Genomic DNA, 20,212 nt, shown 5'->3' with positions numbered 1-20,212 from the left:
TGGACTAATTTATATAAGGAACAACACCATAAGATCACTTGGTCTTTGAAAGAGACCCTGTCAGACAAGAAGATGGCACATTTAGAAATCAGAGCCACATGCAGTTTCATATTCCAAGTAAGCTGGCAAAAACACTGAAACAGAAACTGACCAAGTGCAAGTTGGTTAACCAGATGCAGAATCATCAACACCATACATGTCACCAATATCGAAAGCAGTAAACTCAAGTCACATAGAAAGCTTCAAAATTCTCCAAGGTAGCTCTATGCCAGAAAACAGCGGAGCACTGTTTCAGAGTTCTAAGGAAAGAAACTGTAACTCAGGAATGTTATATCTAGCCAACCTGTTTTTCATTGTCATGAAGAGAGATTGATAGCAAATAGACTCTGTACTTAATATACTCTTAACATATAAGTAAGATTAATCACAGGAATTATGTTAATCAAATAGAACATAAGTACTGTATTATAAACTATGAGTAGTAACATAAAACCTCAAAGATATGAAGGGGGAAGTAAAAATATTTGTGTGCTCATTTCCTTATCTTTCACAGTAAGGAATCAACAGATGCCAGAAAAGATGAAACATGTAATTAAAAAGTTATTTCTCCAACCTTTTTCTTAACTCTAGCAGAATCAATTAAAAACATATCTTTTGTCAAAAAAAAAATAATACCTCCAGTTCAGTAATTTCTTCTGTATTATTCTAGTTCTTTTTCTTCTTTCAAACTCAAAATAATACTTAGTATTCTATTTAAAATGGCAGATATTGATGATCAGATTTATATAAAATTGTTTCTCATTCTTAATACTGATCAAATGCTAATGAAAATAATTCCTGGGCAGTGAGCTATCAAGCAATCTTTAAATCATTTTATCAGTTTTGTCTTGCTTAAACTTTTTACAATGAACATGAACATGTATTGTTTATATGAAAAAGTCATTTTTTAAAAATAATTCTCTTTAAAATACAATAAACAAGTTTAACTTGCAAAAAAAACTGGCACAAATTTTAGTTAAAATTTCGGTTTTGCTAAACCAAAGGAGACACAAGGAGAAAATCACTACTACCATGAAATTTACTTTATATCTATACATTTCTCTCTCTCTCTCCTCTCATTTTATATACATATAATACATACATATATACATAAATATGTATAATGGGTGACTGAAAATAATACTAATTATAGTAAACCCTCATTATTAAATTGTTTGTTATAAGAGATAATTAACTATAAGTTAACCTCACACTGAATTCCATTATAAAAAATTTTAATCGAGCAATCCTGCAATGTTTCCTTTGACAACAAAGCACCCCTTTCAAAACTTCTTAACTTCTCTCACACTTTCTACACTTGCAGAACCCCTTATCTCCTGCTACCCAGCAGATGACCATTCTCACGTCATAGGAAAAATGAATGTCATCTCTGGTATACCGAACCCCCCATTTTTTCCCCCCAAACTTTTCTTAAGTAAAATGGAAAACGTTACCTTCTATTATTTATGGCCACTCTCTACCATCTCTGCTCTGGATCTTAGCTTCTCCCAAAGGAAGTCTGTTCCATGAGCTTCTTTGTATATCCTGAGACCTCGATCTATTATGCCTCTCTTTCTCTTTCTCCTCATATCATTTGTGTAATCTCCATTTCCACTAATATTTTCACATCGACATTTAAGTAAGTGGGTTTAAGATTCTACATTAAATGAATCATGTCGATCACCCTTAGACATTAATTCCTATTCCAGTTATGGCTTTCTTTCCTCCAGTTCAGAGTCAAACTTCTTGAAAAAGCTGTCTGTACTTGTTCCCTCCACTTCTTTACCTCTCATTTAAAATGACCCATTGCAGATTGGAATATACCTCCACCATACTACCAAAAATTGACCTCAAAAAAGACAATGACTTGCCTTCGTGAAGCTAAATCAAATAGCCATTCTTCAGTAATCTTGAATGACCTCTCAGTAGGATCTAACTTGAGAGCACTGATAGTCTCTTTCATTGCTTCTTTCACCACATTCTCCTGATTTTCTTTTATTTTCTCTGGCCATTCCTTGTCTTGCTCTAACTATTCCATAAGTGTTGCTATCTTAAGATTTTTTTCTCTTATCCCTTTATTACGCTCATTAACAGAATTTCTAGCCCAGAACTCCCAAGTGGTTCCAGTACACTTGGAGAAAATAGCAGATAAAATGAACCAAAAAAAGTCTTTTTAGTTATTATAAAAATCATTTCTATTATCAAACCTATTCACTAAGTGAATAAATGCCAAATGTCAATGCTTATGTTAAAGTTGTGACTTTTAAAATTTGTGTACCTCCATTACTAGAAAGCCAGTCGGAATACAGACATAATATTTGACTTGGTGAGACATATGTGACTACCCATATGTATTGAAGATTCTGCATGTTGGTATGATGTAGCAGAAATGAGTTTGCTATTTTAAACTATTAAGTGGACTGAGATTGATCAATTTCCTCACTTAGGCCTATCTTATCCCATAAAGATTTGAGTAAAAAGGATAAATCTATACTCTATTTAAGATACTAAATCTAACTGCAAAGGACTTCAGAAATAAAAATATACTTTGGATTCACTGATTTGCAATATCATTATTTAAATTCAGGCTGTCTTCAATTTTCGAAAGCAAAGCATCCCTAGCTAGAAGTAGGAACAGTTTTAAAGCACTTTTTTAATTTAAGTATACAAGCTACAGAGCAGCACTTCATAAACCACCTACCATGGAACACTGATATTCTAAACAGCATGCCTAGAACTTTTTCTTTTTTAAATAAGAGGCTATGTGGTCAAGATGGACCTATTTAACATGTTGTTTTTTCCCCATCTGCTACCCCTATATAATGCAGAGATAAGGAATTCCTTGGTATATAACCCAGTGCATAAATTGCCAACTCCTCAACACATATGCAAACCATAATATGCCTTGTTAAATATGAGTTCCCCCTTAAAGAAAGCTTTCTTATATATCTAACAATATGCTGAGTCTTGTGAGAATTAAAAACAAAAATCAAAATAATAGGACCTTGGTCTTAATGACTGTACAATCTTGTTGGGAAAACTAATCTAATCAAAAAGGAAAACAATACTCACTAGCAAGAACTTTAAATATAAGTCTAACAATAACTAACCACCAAGGCCTTTAAATACAGAAAAATTGGTAAAGGTAAAGAAGATGAAAAAAAGCCATGACAAGTAACAGGGAAAAGCATCAGAGAAAAAAATAAAGGTTGAAATAAATAAGGTTTACTAAGAGCTGACCACTGAGAAACTGTATTGAAGCATAGTAGAGGATAAAAATTTATTAAACCAGGTAAGGGGTGAGGAATAAGGAAGTTCAAATAGCAAGGTAAGTCTGGAACTCACGTGCTAGTCAATAGGAAGTTGGCATTGATTTTATGTTAGCAACAAATGAAAAGCAGTATTTTAGAAAGACTAACCAAAAGTAGTGAACCAGCTAAAAAAAAATTGGTGCACTCTAAATATGGTGATGAGAAAGTACACAAGAGTACTGTACTGCTAGGAGATATAAAGAAGGGATGAACAGTGAGACTCAACTAAAGAAAAAAATATCAACTAGTAAAAGTAATTAGAGAGAGAGAGAGATGATGACAAGGTTTCAAGAAAAAAAAAAGATCTTTCAGGGTTGGCTCCTTAGTGTAGTGGTTAGCATGTCTGCTTTACATGCAGAAGGTCCTGGGTCTGCACTCCAGGTGCAAGGCCCCAGGTCCCCTCCGTGAGCATGTGGGAAGAGATGTCCCGCCTTCAGAGATCCAATTCTTAAGAGGAAATGGCAACATCCATAAGGGGTGGAAGAAGTGTGGTAGGGTGGCAATTAAAGAGAGGGAAAAATAAATAAAATGATTTGTAAAAAAAAAATAAAAATAAAAATAAAAAAAAAATCTTTCTTTGCATTCAGAGCCCAAATCAAGGATGAAAGCAATAAGTATTCTATAACCAAAGCATAGATTCTAAAAATAATAATTACTTCTAATATTTCAAATATTATTACAAATATACTGAATCTTAAATCATAGCACCAAAACATCCTGTATACTATGTTATTTCACATTCTTCTCAGCTTGTCCTGTGTGGTAAATAATCAATGTTTTGAACATCTATATTCTTGTCAGAATCCCATCAAAATCACTAAAACGTTGGGGGCTACATTCCTAAACCAGTAGAGATAAATTCTTAAATATAATGTTAGAAAACAAGGATATCCTACTCAAAAATATCTTTATATTTTCAAATTTCTAATCCATTCTTCAAAGCAAACTCCTATTTGTGTCAGAACAATGATTCCTAACTTCCTTTTAATTCTATAGCTCATTAATATTTAAAGAGAAGAGAGAGAGCAAAACTTGGATTAGCAATTCACTTAACATGTATAGCTTTATTCATAAGCACTGGAAAATGCCAGTTCCTATTTACTTTCCATAAATGACATGACAGAAATTCTTTGTTTTATGAGGGGAATAGTAGTTTAAAGAAGGAGTTAAACTGTTTATTGCACACTCCAAATACTCTGATTTAAATAGAAGTGTAGTTTAAGCCCAGGATATAGATGCACTGTACAGCCCTACTCTTAATCTAAAGCCCCTTCTCATCTTGACAATAAAAGTGATTTGAGCAAAAGCACAATCTAACTCATTGCCAGACCTCAGCTTGTGTAATTTTTTTTTTATCTTTACATTAAATGTGCAGTTTCAACTACTTTCCTCAAGCTAGAAGGTAGGAGAAGGGCATCTCAATTTATTATATTTACTTCAAAAATTGCCTTCTAAAAGGTATAAGGGAACATGGTGAATTTTGGAACACAGAGAACTAATAAATCATTCTGCTAACAAAATTCTGCTTAAAAGGATGTAGGTTTAAGTCTCTAAGCTTTCAGAGTTTGAAGCAAATAACAATGGTTCTATCAATCAAATTTTAATTACTTTAAGTGGATATATTTATATACCTCTGGAAAAATAAAATATTTTGTAAACATGTAAAAAATGGAAATAATTGGTATAGTAATATAAACTGTTAATTACTTGATGCAATAGTATAAATGGAACAGCATAAGTAGACTTGGTGGGTTGTACTTATTTACAATAACAAATCAATTAAAAGTAGCCTTTAAAGTCTTTAACCTTCATTTTCCAGGAAAAAACCTATTATTTGAGATATAGCAAAAGCCCTAAAATAATTAAGTCTATGCCACAGGCTAATTGTTTAATGCTGGAATAGAAAACAGAACTATGGGTAACCTGAAGAATTTGCTTTTGCTTTGCTTTTCTTCCAGAGCTCTCCCTTTCTTCTCTCTCATATACAAAAAGGCTCCAAAACTAAGCCCTGGCCAAGAGGAAGAAAATTATCATCCCTCAGACATATTCAAAATTGATCGAGGTTTTTCAAAAAGTTTAGTAAAATAAAATGCACATGTGCCTGACTTTGAGGGACCAATCTAAAAGAAATTATAAATGATTCAAGCAGGACATTTACACAAAGTAGTTAACTTATATGAAAGCAAGCAAGCAATGTCCTAAGACAAAAAAAAAAAAAAAATCATTCCTAATCTTGAGAGAAACAGATATTAGCATAAGGGAGAATAATAAAGTGAGCTGGTCAGGTTTTGAGAAGACCTGAAAATCTGTTTATTATTTCCTCTTAATTTTAAGACTTCGAGTATATTAAAAATAATATGCTTTAAGCAGTGACTCAAAAACAAAACATTAAATAGGAAGAATGAGATGAACAAAGAGAAAAAATATATAGGCATAAAGACATAAATATATTAAAATTGAACCTTATATTAGTATAGTAGCAAGCAAAATAACTTTTTGGTTATTATTGACACCATCTAATGGATTAGAAGCAACACATTACAATATTATACAATATAATTCTTTTAAATATATAGAATACCAGAAACTTCTGCCTAACAATTACAGGTACTGTATTTATATTGTAGATAACTAGACAGCCACACCATTAGAGAATCCTAAAGTCACTTAAAAGTTATGAATGATAACCCAGAGTCAACACCTGTACTTAATTATATTCAGTTGCTCACGTTTTACATTTTTAATTGCTGCAATGTATCAATTCTTTCTAAAGAAGTAGGCAGAAAATAAGTATTTTAATGAAAACAAGCATTAACCTCTCAGGATTTTCACCTTATTCTATATAATAGATACTTTAAATGCATAAAAGGCAAATTTAATGGATAATATTTAGAATTAATATTTATTAAGATTCTCTTCAATTTTTAATGTTGAGCTAGCTGCGTTTGCTGTATTTAACCTTCCCAATGATCATCTCACCAACGTCCTAATTTCTAAAACATCGCTTAGCCTTCTACCAGTAGAAAAATCCTTCTGTAAACTGGCCTCGTCTCACACTCACTCTCCACAAATCCTCAGCTCGAGTCAAACTCTGCTACCAACTCACTAAACCCTACAAGTTCTTAAAATTCAACTGTCACTATATTTTTACCCACTCCCTTCTCTGGGCTTCAAAGATATATATCCTTACAAATCACATCCATCCCTAAAATGCACAGTTGAATATCCCATCCTCTACAAGACAATTCTGGAGGAATTTAGGTCTAAGAAATCTCTACCATCCCTGAGTAACCTAAGAGGAGTTGTAGAGACTCACTTGGAAGAAAGTACAGTAAAATTGATGGTTTAATATATTACCCTAAATATGGCTCCTGCGAAAAATCCATTTTTATACCTTTTTAAAGAGTAATGTTTTAAGGGGAAAAAATGCAAAGAGAAATTAATAAGACTAGCATTTATCTTTACTACTAGTACTTTAAGCAATGAATATTGAAGTCATTCATGTGAACTCTCTGCCATTCAAGAAATAAACTAAACAGCAAATCAGAGTTTTATTTTTTCTAATGTTGGTATTCAATAGTAGCCCACTTTTCAAAACGACCCATTCTTAATGATTCCATTTTACATTTTCAATGCTGCTACTCATCCTTCTGCATGGAATAGTCTTCCTCCCTAAGTTTGGCTATCAAAAAAGTTACGGATCTTTCACGGCCTTAATTAGATGTCACTGAAATATCTCTACAATGACACCTTCTCTAACCCATACCCTCTCCCTGAACTGTTAAGCATAATCTGTCCATTTTATTCACATGACTTGTAGCATGTACATCTAATTTTAGAATATATTAGTCTATCTTTTAGTTACCTAAGCTCAGGCATTCTGTCTTAAATGTCTTTCTATTTTACTCTAGTACTTGATGAGAGCTGATACACAATTAGGTATAAGATGAAGAATAAAAGAATCAATGTATAAATGAATGCCTCAAGCACTCATTAGCATTGAATGAAAAAATGTTAGAGGGAAACTACAGATTCCAGATGAAGCCAGACATGCAGCACAACAGCAAAGGATCAGTTTCACAGCACACAACAAGGTATTTCAAAGATACCAGTGCTCAGCATGTCAAACCACAATAACACACGTGAGAAGTTTCTTGTGTTTCATCTCTTCCCCCTGAATTGCTTGACTATTAGTGACAAATATTTACACTTATTTTCTGAGAACTTCTCGAATGTTGCACTGGGTTATGTATTATGGTACAATTTTAAAAATTATAAATCAAATTAAGAAAATGAAAAATAGACCTAAATATAACTAAGACCAATAAATGCAGCCATACAATAAAAAGAGAGAGAAGGAATTGATCAGCACGAATGAGAACTAAGGAGGGAAGGCTTGAATTCAGATGAGAACTTTATGAGACAGGTATTAGCAAAAGGAAGTCAAGAGAACACTCCAGGCAGGATGGAAGTATTAGCACAACAAGTGATTAAGAGCACAGACTCTGGAATCAGACTATCTGGGTTCAAACTTGGACTGTTTGATTCATTAGTTGTGTGACTATTGAATTTCTTCGTGGCTTAGTTTCCTGGTCTGTAAAATGTAGACAATAATACCTACTTCATAAGATTATTGTGAATATTAAAAGTGATAATATATGTAAAGATCCTAGGTTGGTGCCTGGTACATAGTAAGTAAGCACTCAAAATATGTTAGTTATACTTATAAATGAAAACCTAAAGACAAAGTATAGACCAGGTTCTCTCCTCCACCTTGGCACTATTAACATTTTGGGCCAGATAAATTCTTTGTTGTGGGGGGCTGACCTGTGCATTGTGGGATGTTTAACAGCACCCCGGCCTCTACAAACTAGATGCTAGTAACACACACACATGCACATGCATACAGGCACACACCCTAGCTGTGAAGGTCAAAAACATCTGTAGAATTTGCTAAGCCACAGTTGAGAACCACTGGTGTATACTACAAGACAAAGATAGTAACCAAATGCTGTTATCACAGGTTCAAATGTACAGATGTGAGTTAATGGGAAGGTTCTAACACTGAATTGAGAAGTAGAAATTTAATCTTTTAGATCATAAAATTCTCATGTATATTTTCAGAGACACACTCTTGTGATCTTGCTCTTGCTCGTTTATTCATCCACATTTCTTTAAATTATGCTCACACTCTCTTTAAATGATTCTATCAGTTATGTACAAGATCTAACAGCTTGGAGAGAAACTGATGGTCACAAACAAATCAATTGACTGTTGGGTACTAGTTATAGAAATACCTAAAAAAAAAAAAAAAGGTCAAATCTAAAAAATAATTAAAGAAACCTTTACAAAAATTTATTTGTCTAGTGGGTAGAAAGAATGATATCAAACTGAAAAAGAAATGAAATGTGGCTGGTCATATAACTGGAAGTGTATAATAGTTAAACATACATATTTTAAAAGTTAACAAATATTTACTGAATGTTAATCATAGAGCTGTACTAGGAGCTGGAAGAATTTCAGAGATGAGAAAAAGCTGCATAAGATTAGTTTCTGTCTTCAAAAATGTTTACAGTCTAATAGGGGAGACGAATCAGCACATAATACAAGAAAGTAAGTCCAGGATAAAGGGGAGGAGGCAGAAGGTCAGTATTCAGTGCAAGATGATGGAAGAAGACAGCCTCAAGGTTTCAAACTGGAACACTGGTGTTATGTAGATGCCATTTAAAATTTAAATTAAGATTCATGTACAGGTTTGATGGAAGTATATTCTTTAATTCCACATTTAAGTGTATTGATGCTGTGCTAAAAGATAATATTGTCTCTGCTAGAGTCTGAAACTGGTGTTTAAATGCTTGAAAAATGTAAACATGTGACAGGTATTAATCAGTCAAGTAAATGGCTATTAATTTTTTAAATAATTATTTTATAGCTTTATCCATAACATTAATGGATTGTGACTTTTTACCTAGTTTTTCTACGATATGGGGGGAATAGAAGAAATGGTATTAGAATAGGAAAATGATGGTTTGATTAAATCCACATTACGTAATAGAGATTACATTCTTGGGTCCAAATGAAAAGTACTGTGCAGGTCGATGTCCTAAAATCAGATAATGTATCTCACAAAATAATTCACTCTTAAATCCAATAATCCACAGTTCTAAAGAGAGAGCAGAAACATAGAAAGGTAAGGCCTAGAGAGATTAAGGATAGACAAGTAATCATGCCTTTGGGAGCATATTGTGTAAGGTAGATCACTGTATTCCCAGTAGTCTTCCAACCCAATCTACCCTATTTAGCTTAACAAATGGGTGCCAACTACCTAAAAGATTCCTAGAATTCTACTGCTATCCTAAAGTCTGCAAGATCTAGTCATCACCATCAATAGTTAAACCAGAGCAAACAATCACCACCAGGTGGTGCCAAATCAAAGCCAGTCCCAGAATGGATTTGTCTAGGCCTGTACCTTGCCACACCCCTCACCCCCTTGCAGGTAGCTGTGCAGGTTCACCCCTGTCATTTCATTCAGCCAGTAATAGTTACCTCATATTCTATGCAGTTGAAACTTTTGGACCCATGTAGCATATTAGAGCAGAGGAGGGGAGGTTACTGTAATACTTTCGGGGGTGGGGGGGATTGACAATTTGGGCTTATTTAAGAAGACTAGTGACAGAATAAGTTTAAACATTTTTTTTTCTTTATGCCATACTTCATTAATGCAAATGGAGGTAAAGTTTTAAAAACAATCAGGAAATTATAAATAAGAATGCAGTGTAGAAAAAGTTCTGACTAATCAAGACTTTAAATAGTTAAATATGAACACAACTAAAGCTTTATTGTGTTAGGCTTTCCCACATGATACACTAATGAACCATGATCTACAACAAGAGTGAAAAGATATAATATTAATGACCCTCCAAAGAAAATTAAAAATCCTAGAGCTCTTTTGACTTTAGAGCATAAAACATAGGGGACTACAGTAATAAAGTAAGACAAAACTCCACATCTCTTCCCCAATGCTAAAAAAAAAAGGGGGGAGTTCTCTAAATTCCCTTAAGAATCACCTCAAATTTTTCAGTAAAAGACTTCATGGCAAATTTACTCCCCTCCATCTCCATGCCATCCACACCACCGCCAGATTTTAGCTCTGCTTATATGTTATACCTGTCAAGATCTGATGACTGTATGTTATGTATTCATCCGAACAGAACCACTACACTTAGTTACAGGCTATCATCAACCAATTCATTCTCTTGCTAAAATCAAGTCATCCAATTACTCCTTGACTAATCAAGGCTGTTTTGGCTTTTTCTTTTTTCAAAAGGTACTCAACAGCATAAACAGTTCACTTACAAGAAATGGAAAGGGGCTAATCAGCAGAATTATTGTTTTGCTGCTACAATTTGCAGTATTTAAATTTAGTTGCTGATTGGACTGAAAGTTTTATGATATAGCATATGAAACTAGTTTAATACAACTGTGAAGCTGTATTGCTGTATTGTCTTGGCATGGTTATTGGTTTACTTTGTAGGATAGACAATTAACTACTTTCTTTAAAATAAAAATATGTTAAAAATAGGTTTTAGTACACTTTCTCACATATATTCGTTTTATAAGCAAAGACAATAACCTATTAATTCCTGAGGATTGGTTTTAAAGTCAGCAACTGTGTGCATACATACTCGTGTGTTTGTTACAACCGTATAAAAACTACAATTGCTTGGATTTTTAATCTACATTTATTTTGGCTTCTAAGCAACAATAAACTAAAGAGACATTATTTATTTGATTATTATTTAAGAATATAGGATTATCTAAAATGAGCACATTTTAAATAACTACATGTTACCCCTCATATAATTAATAAACAGTGAGCACTACTAAAATGGGGAGTAATTCAATTACAAGAATTCTGTATGCACACAAACTGTAAAATAAATTATCTATCAATATTGTTGCTCCTTCTACATATAATTTCTGAGAGAATTTTAACTGAATGACTAAAGACAAATCTAAACACAAAACTAAAACCTTAAATTTTATTTATTCACTAAAAAATAAGGATTTATGTAAAACCTTGACTGAAAATTTTGAAGAGATGAGATCCAGTCTTTAAACTTGTTAAATATGGAACCATATTAACAAAAAGGACAAATTTAATTTTGCAGGATGACATCCTTTTATAGTAAAATGAAAAGTCTAGCTGTTTTAAACCTTAAAACATAACTAAATTCTTTATACGTTAAAATATGCTGTGCGCTAACCATCAACAAGAACTTACATATAAAAAGGAGAACAACACTAACATAAATAAGATCAGAACAACTTCTGAATCTTTTATATATGTGCACATACTTTACATCAGTAACACTCTATAGGCATATATTTTACATGCTAAGACCTAACTAGAAATGAAATTCTATACAGAATTGTAAGATTATACTTCCATCAAATGTCTAATAAGACCATTTGACAAATATATAAAGATTTCAGAGAAGTCTTAATTTCACAAATGAAATTTCAAATGTACCAAATTTCAGTTGGTACATTTCAAACCAACTATGCTTAATTTCCAAACAAATGCTACCATTTGAATATTTTTTTAAAAAGATTCAATCTGGTTATCTATGCCGAAATTTAAGAAAACAAGTAAAAACAAAAATACATTAACAGAGAAAAAATATTCTTTAAAGATGAATATTTCTCAGAGTAGGCACACCTGCCGATATATTAAAATAAGTAAAATCAACTACAAAAGTGATAAATCAAATGCCATGGTAGACTTGACTTCTCGAGACAGCATTTTCAGCCGTCTTTTGTGGCTTTGTTTGGCGCCATAGTCCTTTAAGTTTTGTCTTCATAAAGCCCTAACTAGTTGTAATCATTTGCAGCCTAATTGTGGACATTTATCTGCTTTTCTTATGCATAGAACATAGCTATTAAAGCTGAATGGTGATGGTGTGAAGTATAGGTTAAATTGGGTGAAATTAAAGCAAATTACTCCGGGATGTGGAAATCTGAAAATAGAAACCACCAATGATTTGCAACCCTCTTGATGATCAGCTTCACAGAACCCTAAACGACAAGAAAACTTACATATTTTAAAGTTAACTAGGTTTTTTAAAAATAATATGTATAAATGTATTTTTAACTACATGCACTTCTTAGTAATGGTGTAAAGATTATTTGTTTAATTCAGCTGCAATGTTAAAAAGAGCTCTCGGGTTTCTATTTTAAATAGTACGGTTCATTTCTTAAATAAGATTTCCTTTCCATTATATACTTTCTTACCTAGCAGAATTCATCCAACTGTATCAAACACAACAGTATATATATATCATATGTTATTTTGTTAGCTAAGTTTTAACACTGAAAAGAGTATTAATATACTGGAAATGATATAACACTAAAGTTATAGTAAAAAAAACAAATAAAAAATATAAATGTATTATATCTATAAGATTATTTATACATGTCATATGTAAATCTGCATGGGTGATAAGTATATAGAAAAAATATAGAGGCCTAACAATAAATGTAAAACATAAAACTACAAGAATTTTATTTTCATTTATCTAAAATCTTACTTCTTGATCCACAGATTTCGATAAAGACAATAAAAACATTTCCATTTTCACCTTGCTCATTTTCTTAGGCAAGCAAATAATGTAGTATAAGAAATTTGCTAGACCACAATACAGGTCAGCTTACTCTACAGTTGGAAAACATTTCTAGCAATTAAACTGATATCCTTTTACTGACTGCAGTGTAGAAAGCATATTTCAACATCTGAGGAAAGATGAAATTACATATGGCTCACACCTTCAAGGAGTTTATAGTCTAGTTAGGGAGATAAGACAAACGTTATGTAACTTGTTGTGGCTCCATGAAATAGTACCTACAAAAGAGTGCTCCTGGTCTCAAAGATAGGAAAGGAAGAGCAAAAAGGGGGTAAAAGAGTAGGATCAAAGATATCAACCTTTGAGGATAAAACTTAGCTAGAGGTACAGCAAAGACAAGGGTGACATGCATATGGTACATTCAGAGTACAAAGAACAGATCCATCCTAGGAAAATTTAGAACTGAAAAGAGAGCACTGAAAAACATGCTAATGCTTAACAACGAAAAGCCTTGAGCACTAGGCATAAAATGGAATTCCCAAGGAAGGCATGAATGTTTTACTAGAGTCAGTAACATAATCAAAAGTAATGACTCACACACAAGCAGTGACACATCTAATTTCTCAATGGCTATATCACAAGTAAAAGTGATATGCCAAGGTGTGTTCCTCTGGCATATTAATATCCCTAGACCTTAGGTGTTCCCTTTTCTTGTCTCATACTAGGCTATTAAGGTACTGCTTCTTACTTGATAACTGAATCATTATATACTCATTAGCTTTAGGTTTTAGAGTTAGCACAGTACAAAACATAATATTCAGTTACTGGTAGATTTTTATTTGTGTATATGTTAAAAGCATAGCAATAATATAAACTTCTAAATAATATTGTAAAATTAACAAAACTTGACTATAAAATTTAACAAAATACACACAATTATTTTCTGTTCTGTGAAAAATAAACATTGTTTTTCCTCCACGGTAAGAGACGCAAATGCTTGTACATAGTCCCTGTGGGACATAGGAAGGGTTGAAAACCACTATTTCTGAAGGAAGAAACCAGAAGAAGGAGAGATTAGAACAGTGATTTTTCCCAGGGTACAGAGGGTTCCCAGCCATCTTCCTTAATTTTGGATCACTATCGTACTACTTAGAAGTCTGCATTTTAAACAAAACGTGTCTAACACTGGTGGTCCTAGGGTCATACTGACCAGCAGAAAAAGAGAGCACTCCACCAAGAATGTATTATTAAGGTCAGTTATAATGCCTAAGAGTCTGGACTAAGAAGTGGTAGCAGAAATAGAATGAGTAGGAAAAACACTTTCAAAAAAGACCAACAGAAGTTGATGACAGATTACAGGAATAACATAAAGTAAATCATTATTATCTCTAAACAAAAGTATGACTGCCTACTCAGAAAGCTGATCAAAAATTTAAATCTAGATACCAGAAGACTTTTGACCTAGGGGGGAAAAAAAAAGAAAGAAAAATTTTCATTTGGTGAACAGAACTCCTTTATTTAACCAAATAAACAAAGAATGTTTAAAAATAAACATAACAGGCAGGTGGCTCCATAGTGTAGTAGTTAGCATGTCTGCTTTACTTGCAGAAGGTCCTGGGTTCGCGCCCCAGGTGGAGTCATGGACCATACCCTGCGTACAAGCTATGAGCATGTGGGAGAAGACTATCTCCTTCAGAGATCCAGTTCTTTTAAAAAAAAAGAGAAAGAGAGAGAGAAACAGCAACCCCCATAGGTCAGGGGCGGTAGGTGGGGCAGATTAAAGAGGAAAAACAATATATTAAAAAAATAAAAAAATAAAAATAAACAGAACAAAATAAAACTTTTACAACACAGCATTTAATAACATTTTGTATTTATACTATGCTTTTTTTTTTTTCATGTAGACATGCTTAAAATTTGCACTAATCAATACAGAGCACTTATGGGGAAGCTCTAAATACCATTCTGCTTTATATATGGTAATCCCACAACATAATAGATCGGTTTCATTTTCATGAACAACTTGATCACATATTTAATGAGGAGGAAACATTTTTATCACAACTCTAGTAATGAAATTTCATCAGAATTATACTGCTTTAACTTACAATATTGGGATGTTTTAAACCAGTATTATGAGGTATTACCATGATAAGATGATACCTCTCAGGCAAAAATCAAAGCAAATTTGTTTCTAGAACATTTTAAACTTAAAATTTAACAGGCATTCTCTCTCCAAATTGACAGAATTGCAAATAATAATGTTTAAGTTTGACATTGAAATGCACACATTTGTTGTAAACTCCCCAACTTCAACCCCCACCCCCATTACTTCTGAGGGGTTTAAGAAGTTTCAGGTTAGATAATTCTAACTGCCCACAATGACTGGTCAAGGATTAAGAATATGACCTAAGCAGGTCCAAGCAGAGTAAATATCAATACTTTTTATTGGAAGACAGAGTCTAGGGAAGGGGCAGCAGGTGCCATGTCCAGCTGCGAAGGTGGCAAGAACAAGTCCCTGAAGCAGCCTGAGAAGCAGGCCAAGGAAGAGAAGAAATTTAAGCAGAGGCAAAAAGAGGAGCAAAAGAAACTCACAAAGCTAAAAGTGAAAGCTGTGGAGAAGGGTCCCCAGGCCACAAATGGAATTAAGAAATTTGGGAAACCCAATCTGAACATGAACTAGGAAATCTTAAAAAAAAAAAAAAAAAAAAAAAAAAAAGGAGGGGATAGTTTAGGGTTGTTTGAATAGGGTTCTGGTCCCCAAGAGGAAAACTGGTTTCATTACTACTATTACAGATTGCAAAAGTGGTCCATTATCATCTTTTGCTAAGTATCTCCGTCTAACTTTAAATATCTGTAAAATTCTGTTCTGTAATAATACAGCCTATTACAAAATTTGTTAGTGATAATCATTAGTATTATCTTTAAAATAACAGAGCATTAAGATGTGGTAAAATATACCTGTTGTACTGTTGATTTATCTACTTACTGCTTCAATTTATGATCCCAAATTACCCTAAGAGATATTATTAACTCAAATTTCTTTAAAGAAAAAATATTTTAAAGTTCTCTTCCCTTTTTCTAGTGTGACTATTTAGTTAAGAATTCACTTAATACGTCTTCTTTTATAATACTGTCCTAAATAATTGTTATGCAAGATAAACTCACAATAACAACTGTCAACAATCGTGTTTTAAAGAATCTTGATTTAATTTTTAAAAAGAAAACACTCAGAACTGAATACAGTATGTATCCTATGCCCAACAAAAATATTTCCCCATCAGTAAATATAAACTAGTTACAATTTATTCACTAATATACTGACTGAATCTTTTATATCTTCTTCAATTTACTCCCAAAGACTATGAGAGATAGCACTACTGTACAAGCAAAATCAGAATCTTTAGAAAAGTAATCCTTATAATTATCAACTATTCTTTCAAAAAAATTTTTATTGTATAAAAATTAAGATATGATGCTAATATAGTAATACCAGGATAAAATTCTATATAATAATCAATTCAAGATTATGATTATATTTTGCATAATAAGCTGATTTCACTATTAATTTAAATACCTCTTTTTAAGGTTCAAAACCCACTGCCTTAATATGCATACTATCACTACAGGAAGTAAAGTAGTAGTGAACAAATCCAATAAGAAACTGTATTCCAGTTTTGGTGTGTCACTGAGTTATTAGGTAGCATATAAATATTCCACTCAATGGCTTCCATTTTCAATGATGGCATAGTAAGATCCCACCTGAAAACTACTACTCCCCATTCTAATGGGGAAATGCACTATGGAACAAAAACCATACTAAAAGCAGCTACCTAAAGGCACTGGAGAACAAAGACAGACAGACTGGTTGAAAATATATGCTTAAAGAGAGTTTTATGAAGAGAGTTCCTCTTTTCAAGACTTTCAACCTGCGACCAAGTGTAGGCCGCACAGTACAAGAAGCAAATAAACTGTCTGGACTGGGGAACCAGAAAACCAAAGCCAGGCAACCTATAGCAATAAAAGAGTGCAAAGTAACAGGAAAGAGCAAGGAAACATAGAGGGAATCACCAAATTCAATACACACAACTCTTTGACACCAGAACCACGCAAAGGCAGACTCAAAGCAGAACAAAGACAAAATATCTGGAGTGAAACTGGAGCTGCCAACTAAGAAATGGAGTTTGCAGTTCAAGTCTAATTGCCTAATAATATAAAACAAACAACATGTATCAGAGAAAAACAAAGGAATCCAGAATCAAAACAATCCTAATATCCAAAGTTATCCAAGGGAAATCAAACATAATCCAAAGTTATCCAAGGGAAATTAAACATATTAAGAGAAAACAAGTGAGAGTGTTGGAAGTAGCGGAGAAAAAATTTTAAGTGTCTTAAAACTATCTTCAATAAATAAAACAAATTAAGCACACAATGAACAAAAAAGCTAAGCATTCCAAGAAAATAGAAACAGTTAATAAAAAAAAAGACAAGAAAATTTAGGACTAATAAACACAATACCTTAAAGAAAAATGTATGCAATATAAAAGCCAAATGAGATAGGTAAGGAAAGAATAAGTTAACTTTTAGATAAACCAACACAAGCTACTTAGTCTAAACAACACACAAAAATAAGAATGAACAAAAATGAACACTCCCAGGAACCTATCAAACAATATCAAATGGTCCACTTTACATGTAATGGGAATACTAGGAGGAGAGGAGAAAGAGTTGAGGCAAAAAAAAATATATTTGAGGAATTAATGAAAAAAAGTATACCCTAATGATTGAAAGACAGAAATTTACAGACTGAAGAAGCTCAATGAACACCAAGGAGAATAAATTCAAAGTCCATGCAGAGAGACACTCAAAGGCAGACACGATAGCAGAGGTAAGTTACAAATGTCAAAAGTAAAAAGCAAATCTTGAAAGGAGCAAAAAAATTTTTTACGATTAATGCCTTACTTCTCATTGGAAACTAAGAAGGCCAGAAGAGAGTGCAACATTTTCAAAGTATAAAACGAAAAACTGAAAACTTATCAACCAAGAATTTTATACCCAGCAAAAAATTTCTTAAAGAATGAAGCCGAAATAAAGACATTTTCAGATGAAAGAAAGCTAAGTAATCATTCTCAACAGCCCTACAATATAAATAATGCTAATGAAAATTCTTTACGTTTAAGGGAAATGGTAATAGATAGACTTTCTGATTCTCAGAAAGGAATAAAGAACATCAGCAATGGCAAATATCTGAGTAAATGCAAATGACTATTTCTGTTGGTTTAATCTTCTTGATTTCTTAAAACAAATATATATTTAAAGAAAAAGCTGTGGGATGTACTAAATGTCACTGATATGTACACTTTAAAATGGTTAATTTTCTGTTATGCTAATTTTATATGAATTTAAAAATTTTTAGGGTTTATATATGTAGAGTATTACATACAACTTAGTATAAAGGAATGGAAGGGAATATGGGCTTACATACTTACAAGGCTTTTATATTTTACATGAAGTGATATAATATAAAGTATGTAAACTGTAAGAAACAAAAACATCTATCTATACACTACCTGTGAAAAGTTAAGGATATTTACTGTAATCATCAAAGCCACCACTAACGAAAAAAGTGAGAAGTCAAGTGAGAAACCAAAATAAGTATAAAAATAAATTCCTAAGAAATCTTCAAATAATAAAAAAAATGAAAAGAAACAGGAACAAAATACAGAGGCAACAAACAGAACAAATATGATGACACGAATCTAAATCTATCAATAAGTATATAATCTATGTACTTTAAAAGGTTCTGGCTATCAACATTTGATAATAAAATTGGACACAACTATATGCTTTATACAGAGATGTACTTTAAATACGGAGACATTGATAGGTTGAGAGTAAATGAATAGAAAACAATAAGCATAAGATAGTTATAGTGGCTATATCAGATAAAATTGATTTCAAAATAAAAAGTATTACCAGAGACAGAAGAATATTTTATAATGAGAAAAAACTAATTCATCAGGAAGGCATTATATTTATATATGTGTACGTGCCTTACAACAGAGCTCCAAAATCTAGGAAGCCAAAATAGACAGGTTTAAGGACAAAAAGACAATTCCACAATCAAGAGTTGAGATTTTGACACCCTTCTCTTAACCAAATTAATAGAACTAGACCAAAAAAAAAAAAGTGTCAGTAAAGACATAGAAGATATAAAAAATGCTATATTCATCTTGACTTATGTGATATTTACAGAACACTACACCTAATAATAACAAATACACATTCTTTTCAAGATTATATAGTGCATTGGGCTCGGACTATATACTGGGTCAAAAACCAAATCTCAATAAATTTAAAAAGACTAAAATCATACAGAACATGATCCCTGACCCCAAGGGATTAAATTAGAAATCCATAACAATAACAATACTAGGTAAACCCCAGACAGTTAGAAATAGTCATACTTCTTAAGAATTAATGGGTCAAAGAGAAATCACAAGAAAAATAGAAAAATATTTTTAAATAATAAAAATACAATATTTTAAAATGTGTGGGATACAGCTAAAGCAGTACTTAGAGGAAAGTTTGTAATGTTAAATGACTGTATTGGAAAAGCAGCTCTAAAATGGATGATCCGAGTTTTCACCTTAAGACATGGGGTAGGAAGAGCAACTTAAAACCAAATAGGTAGAAAGAAGGAAACAATAAAGATATGAACAGAAACTGGTAAGACAGAAGTGAACAAATAAAGAAAAATTGATAAAACCAATGGTCCTCTAAAAACAATGATAAAATTGACAAGTCTCTAGATAGACTGATCAAAAAAAGATAAAAGACAAACATTACATTTCATTCCAAAATCAGGAATGAAAGAGAAGATATCATTACAGATCCTAAGTCTATATATATAACAACTATATACCAATAAATTTGACAGCCTATATGAAATAATCAAAATGCTAAAAAGACACAAATTACTAAACCTGAACCAAGAAGAAAGAGAAAATATGAATAGCTCTGTATCAATTAAAGAAACTGTATTTATAAATAAAAATCCTCCCACAAAGAGAACTCCAGACTAGGATAACTTTAGTGGTAAATTCTATTAAACATTTAGGGAAGAAGTAACACCAACCCTCCACAAACTCTCAAAAAATTGAGGAGGAATAACTTTCCAACTCGATTTACAAGGCTAATATTACCCTCATATTCAAATGAGACAAAAAACAAAAAAAA

The 20,212-nt window shown here is 32.3% G+C and overlaps 2 protein-coding genes across 3 annotated transcripts in view; one reads left to right on the top strand and one right to left on the bottom strand.

Moving 5' to 3' along the window:
* The window catches only part of OLA1 (Obg like ATPase 1), a 146,067-nt gene that overhangs the window by 63,930 nt on the left and 61,925 nt on the right, over positions 1–20,212 (bottom strand). The gene's annotated exons all lie outside the window — the stretch shown is intronic.
* Positions 15,459–15,656, top strand: LOC118613721 (translation machinery-associated protein 7-like). The gene has a single exon (XM_036237147.1). It carries the CDS (start codon positions 15,459–15,461, stop codon positions 15,654–15,656), a length of 198 nt encoding a protein of 65 aa, XP_036093040.1.

Source organism: Rousettus aegyptiacus, unplaced genomic scaffold, assembly GCF_014176215.1.
Source record: "Rousettus aegyptiacus isolate mRouAeg1 unplaced genomic scaffold, mRouAeg1.p scaffold_m13_p_2, whole genome shotgun sequence".
In the NCBI taxonomy this organism is placed as follows: domain Eukaryota; kingdom Metazoa; phylum Chordata; class Mammalia; order Chiroptera; family Pteropodidae; genus Rousettus; species Rousettus aegyptiacus.
The sequence above is the reverse complement of the archived record's forward strand: the minus strand, read 5'-3'. Positions and strand labels throughout refer to the sequence as shown.

What these genes read in the sequence shown, in the direction of transcription:
- LOC118613721 (XM_036237147.1), top strand. Translation starts at nt 15,459, where the DNA reads ATGTCCAGCTGCGAAGGTGGCAAGAACAAGTCCCTGAAGCAGCCTGAG.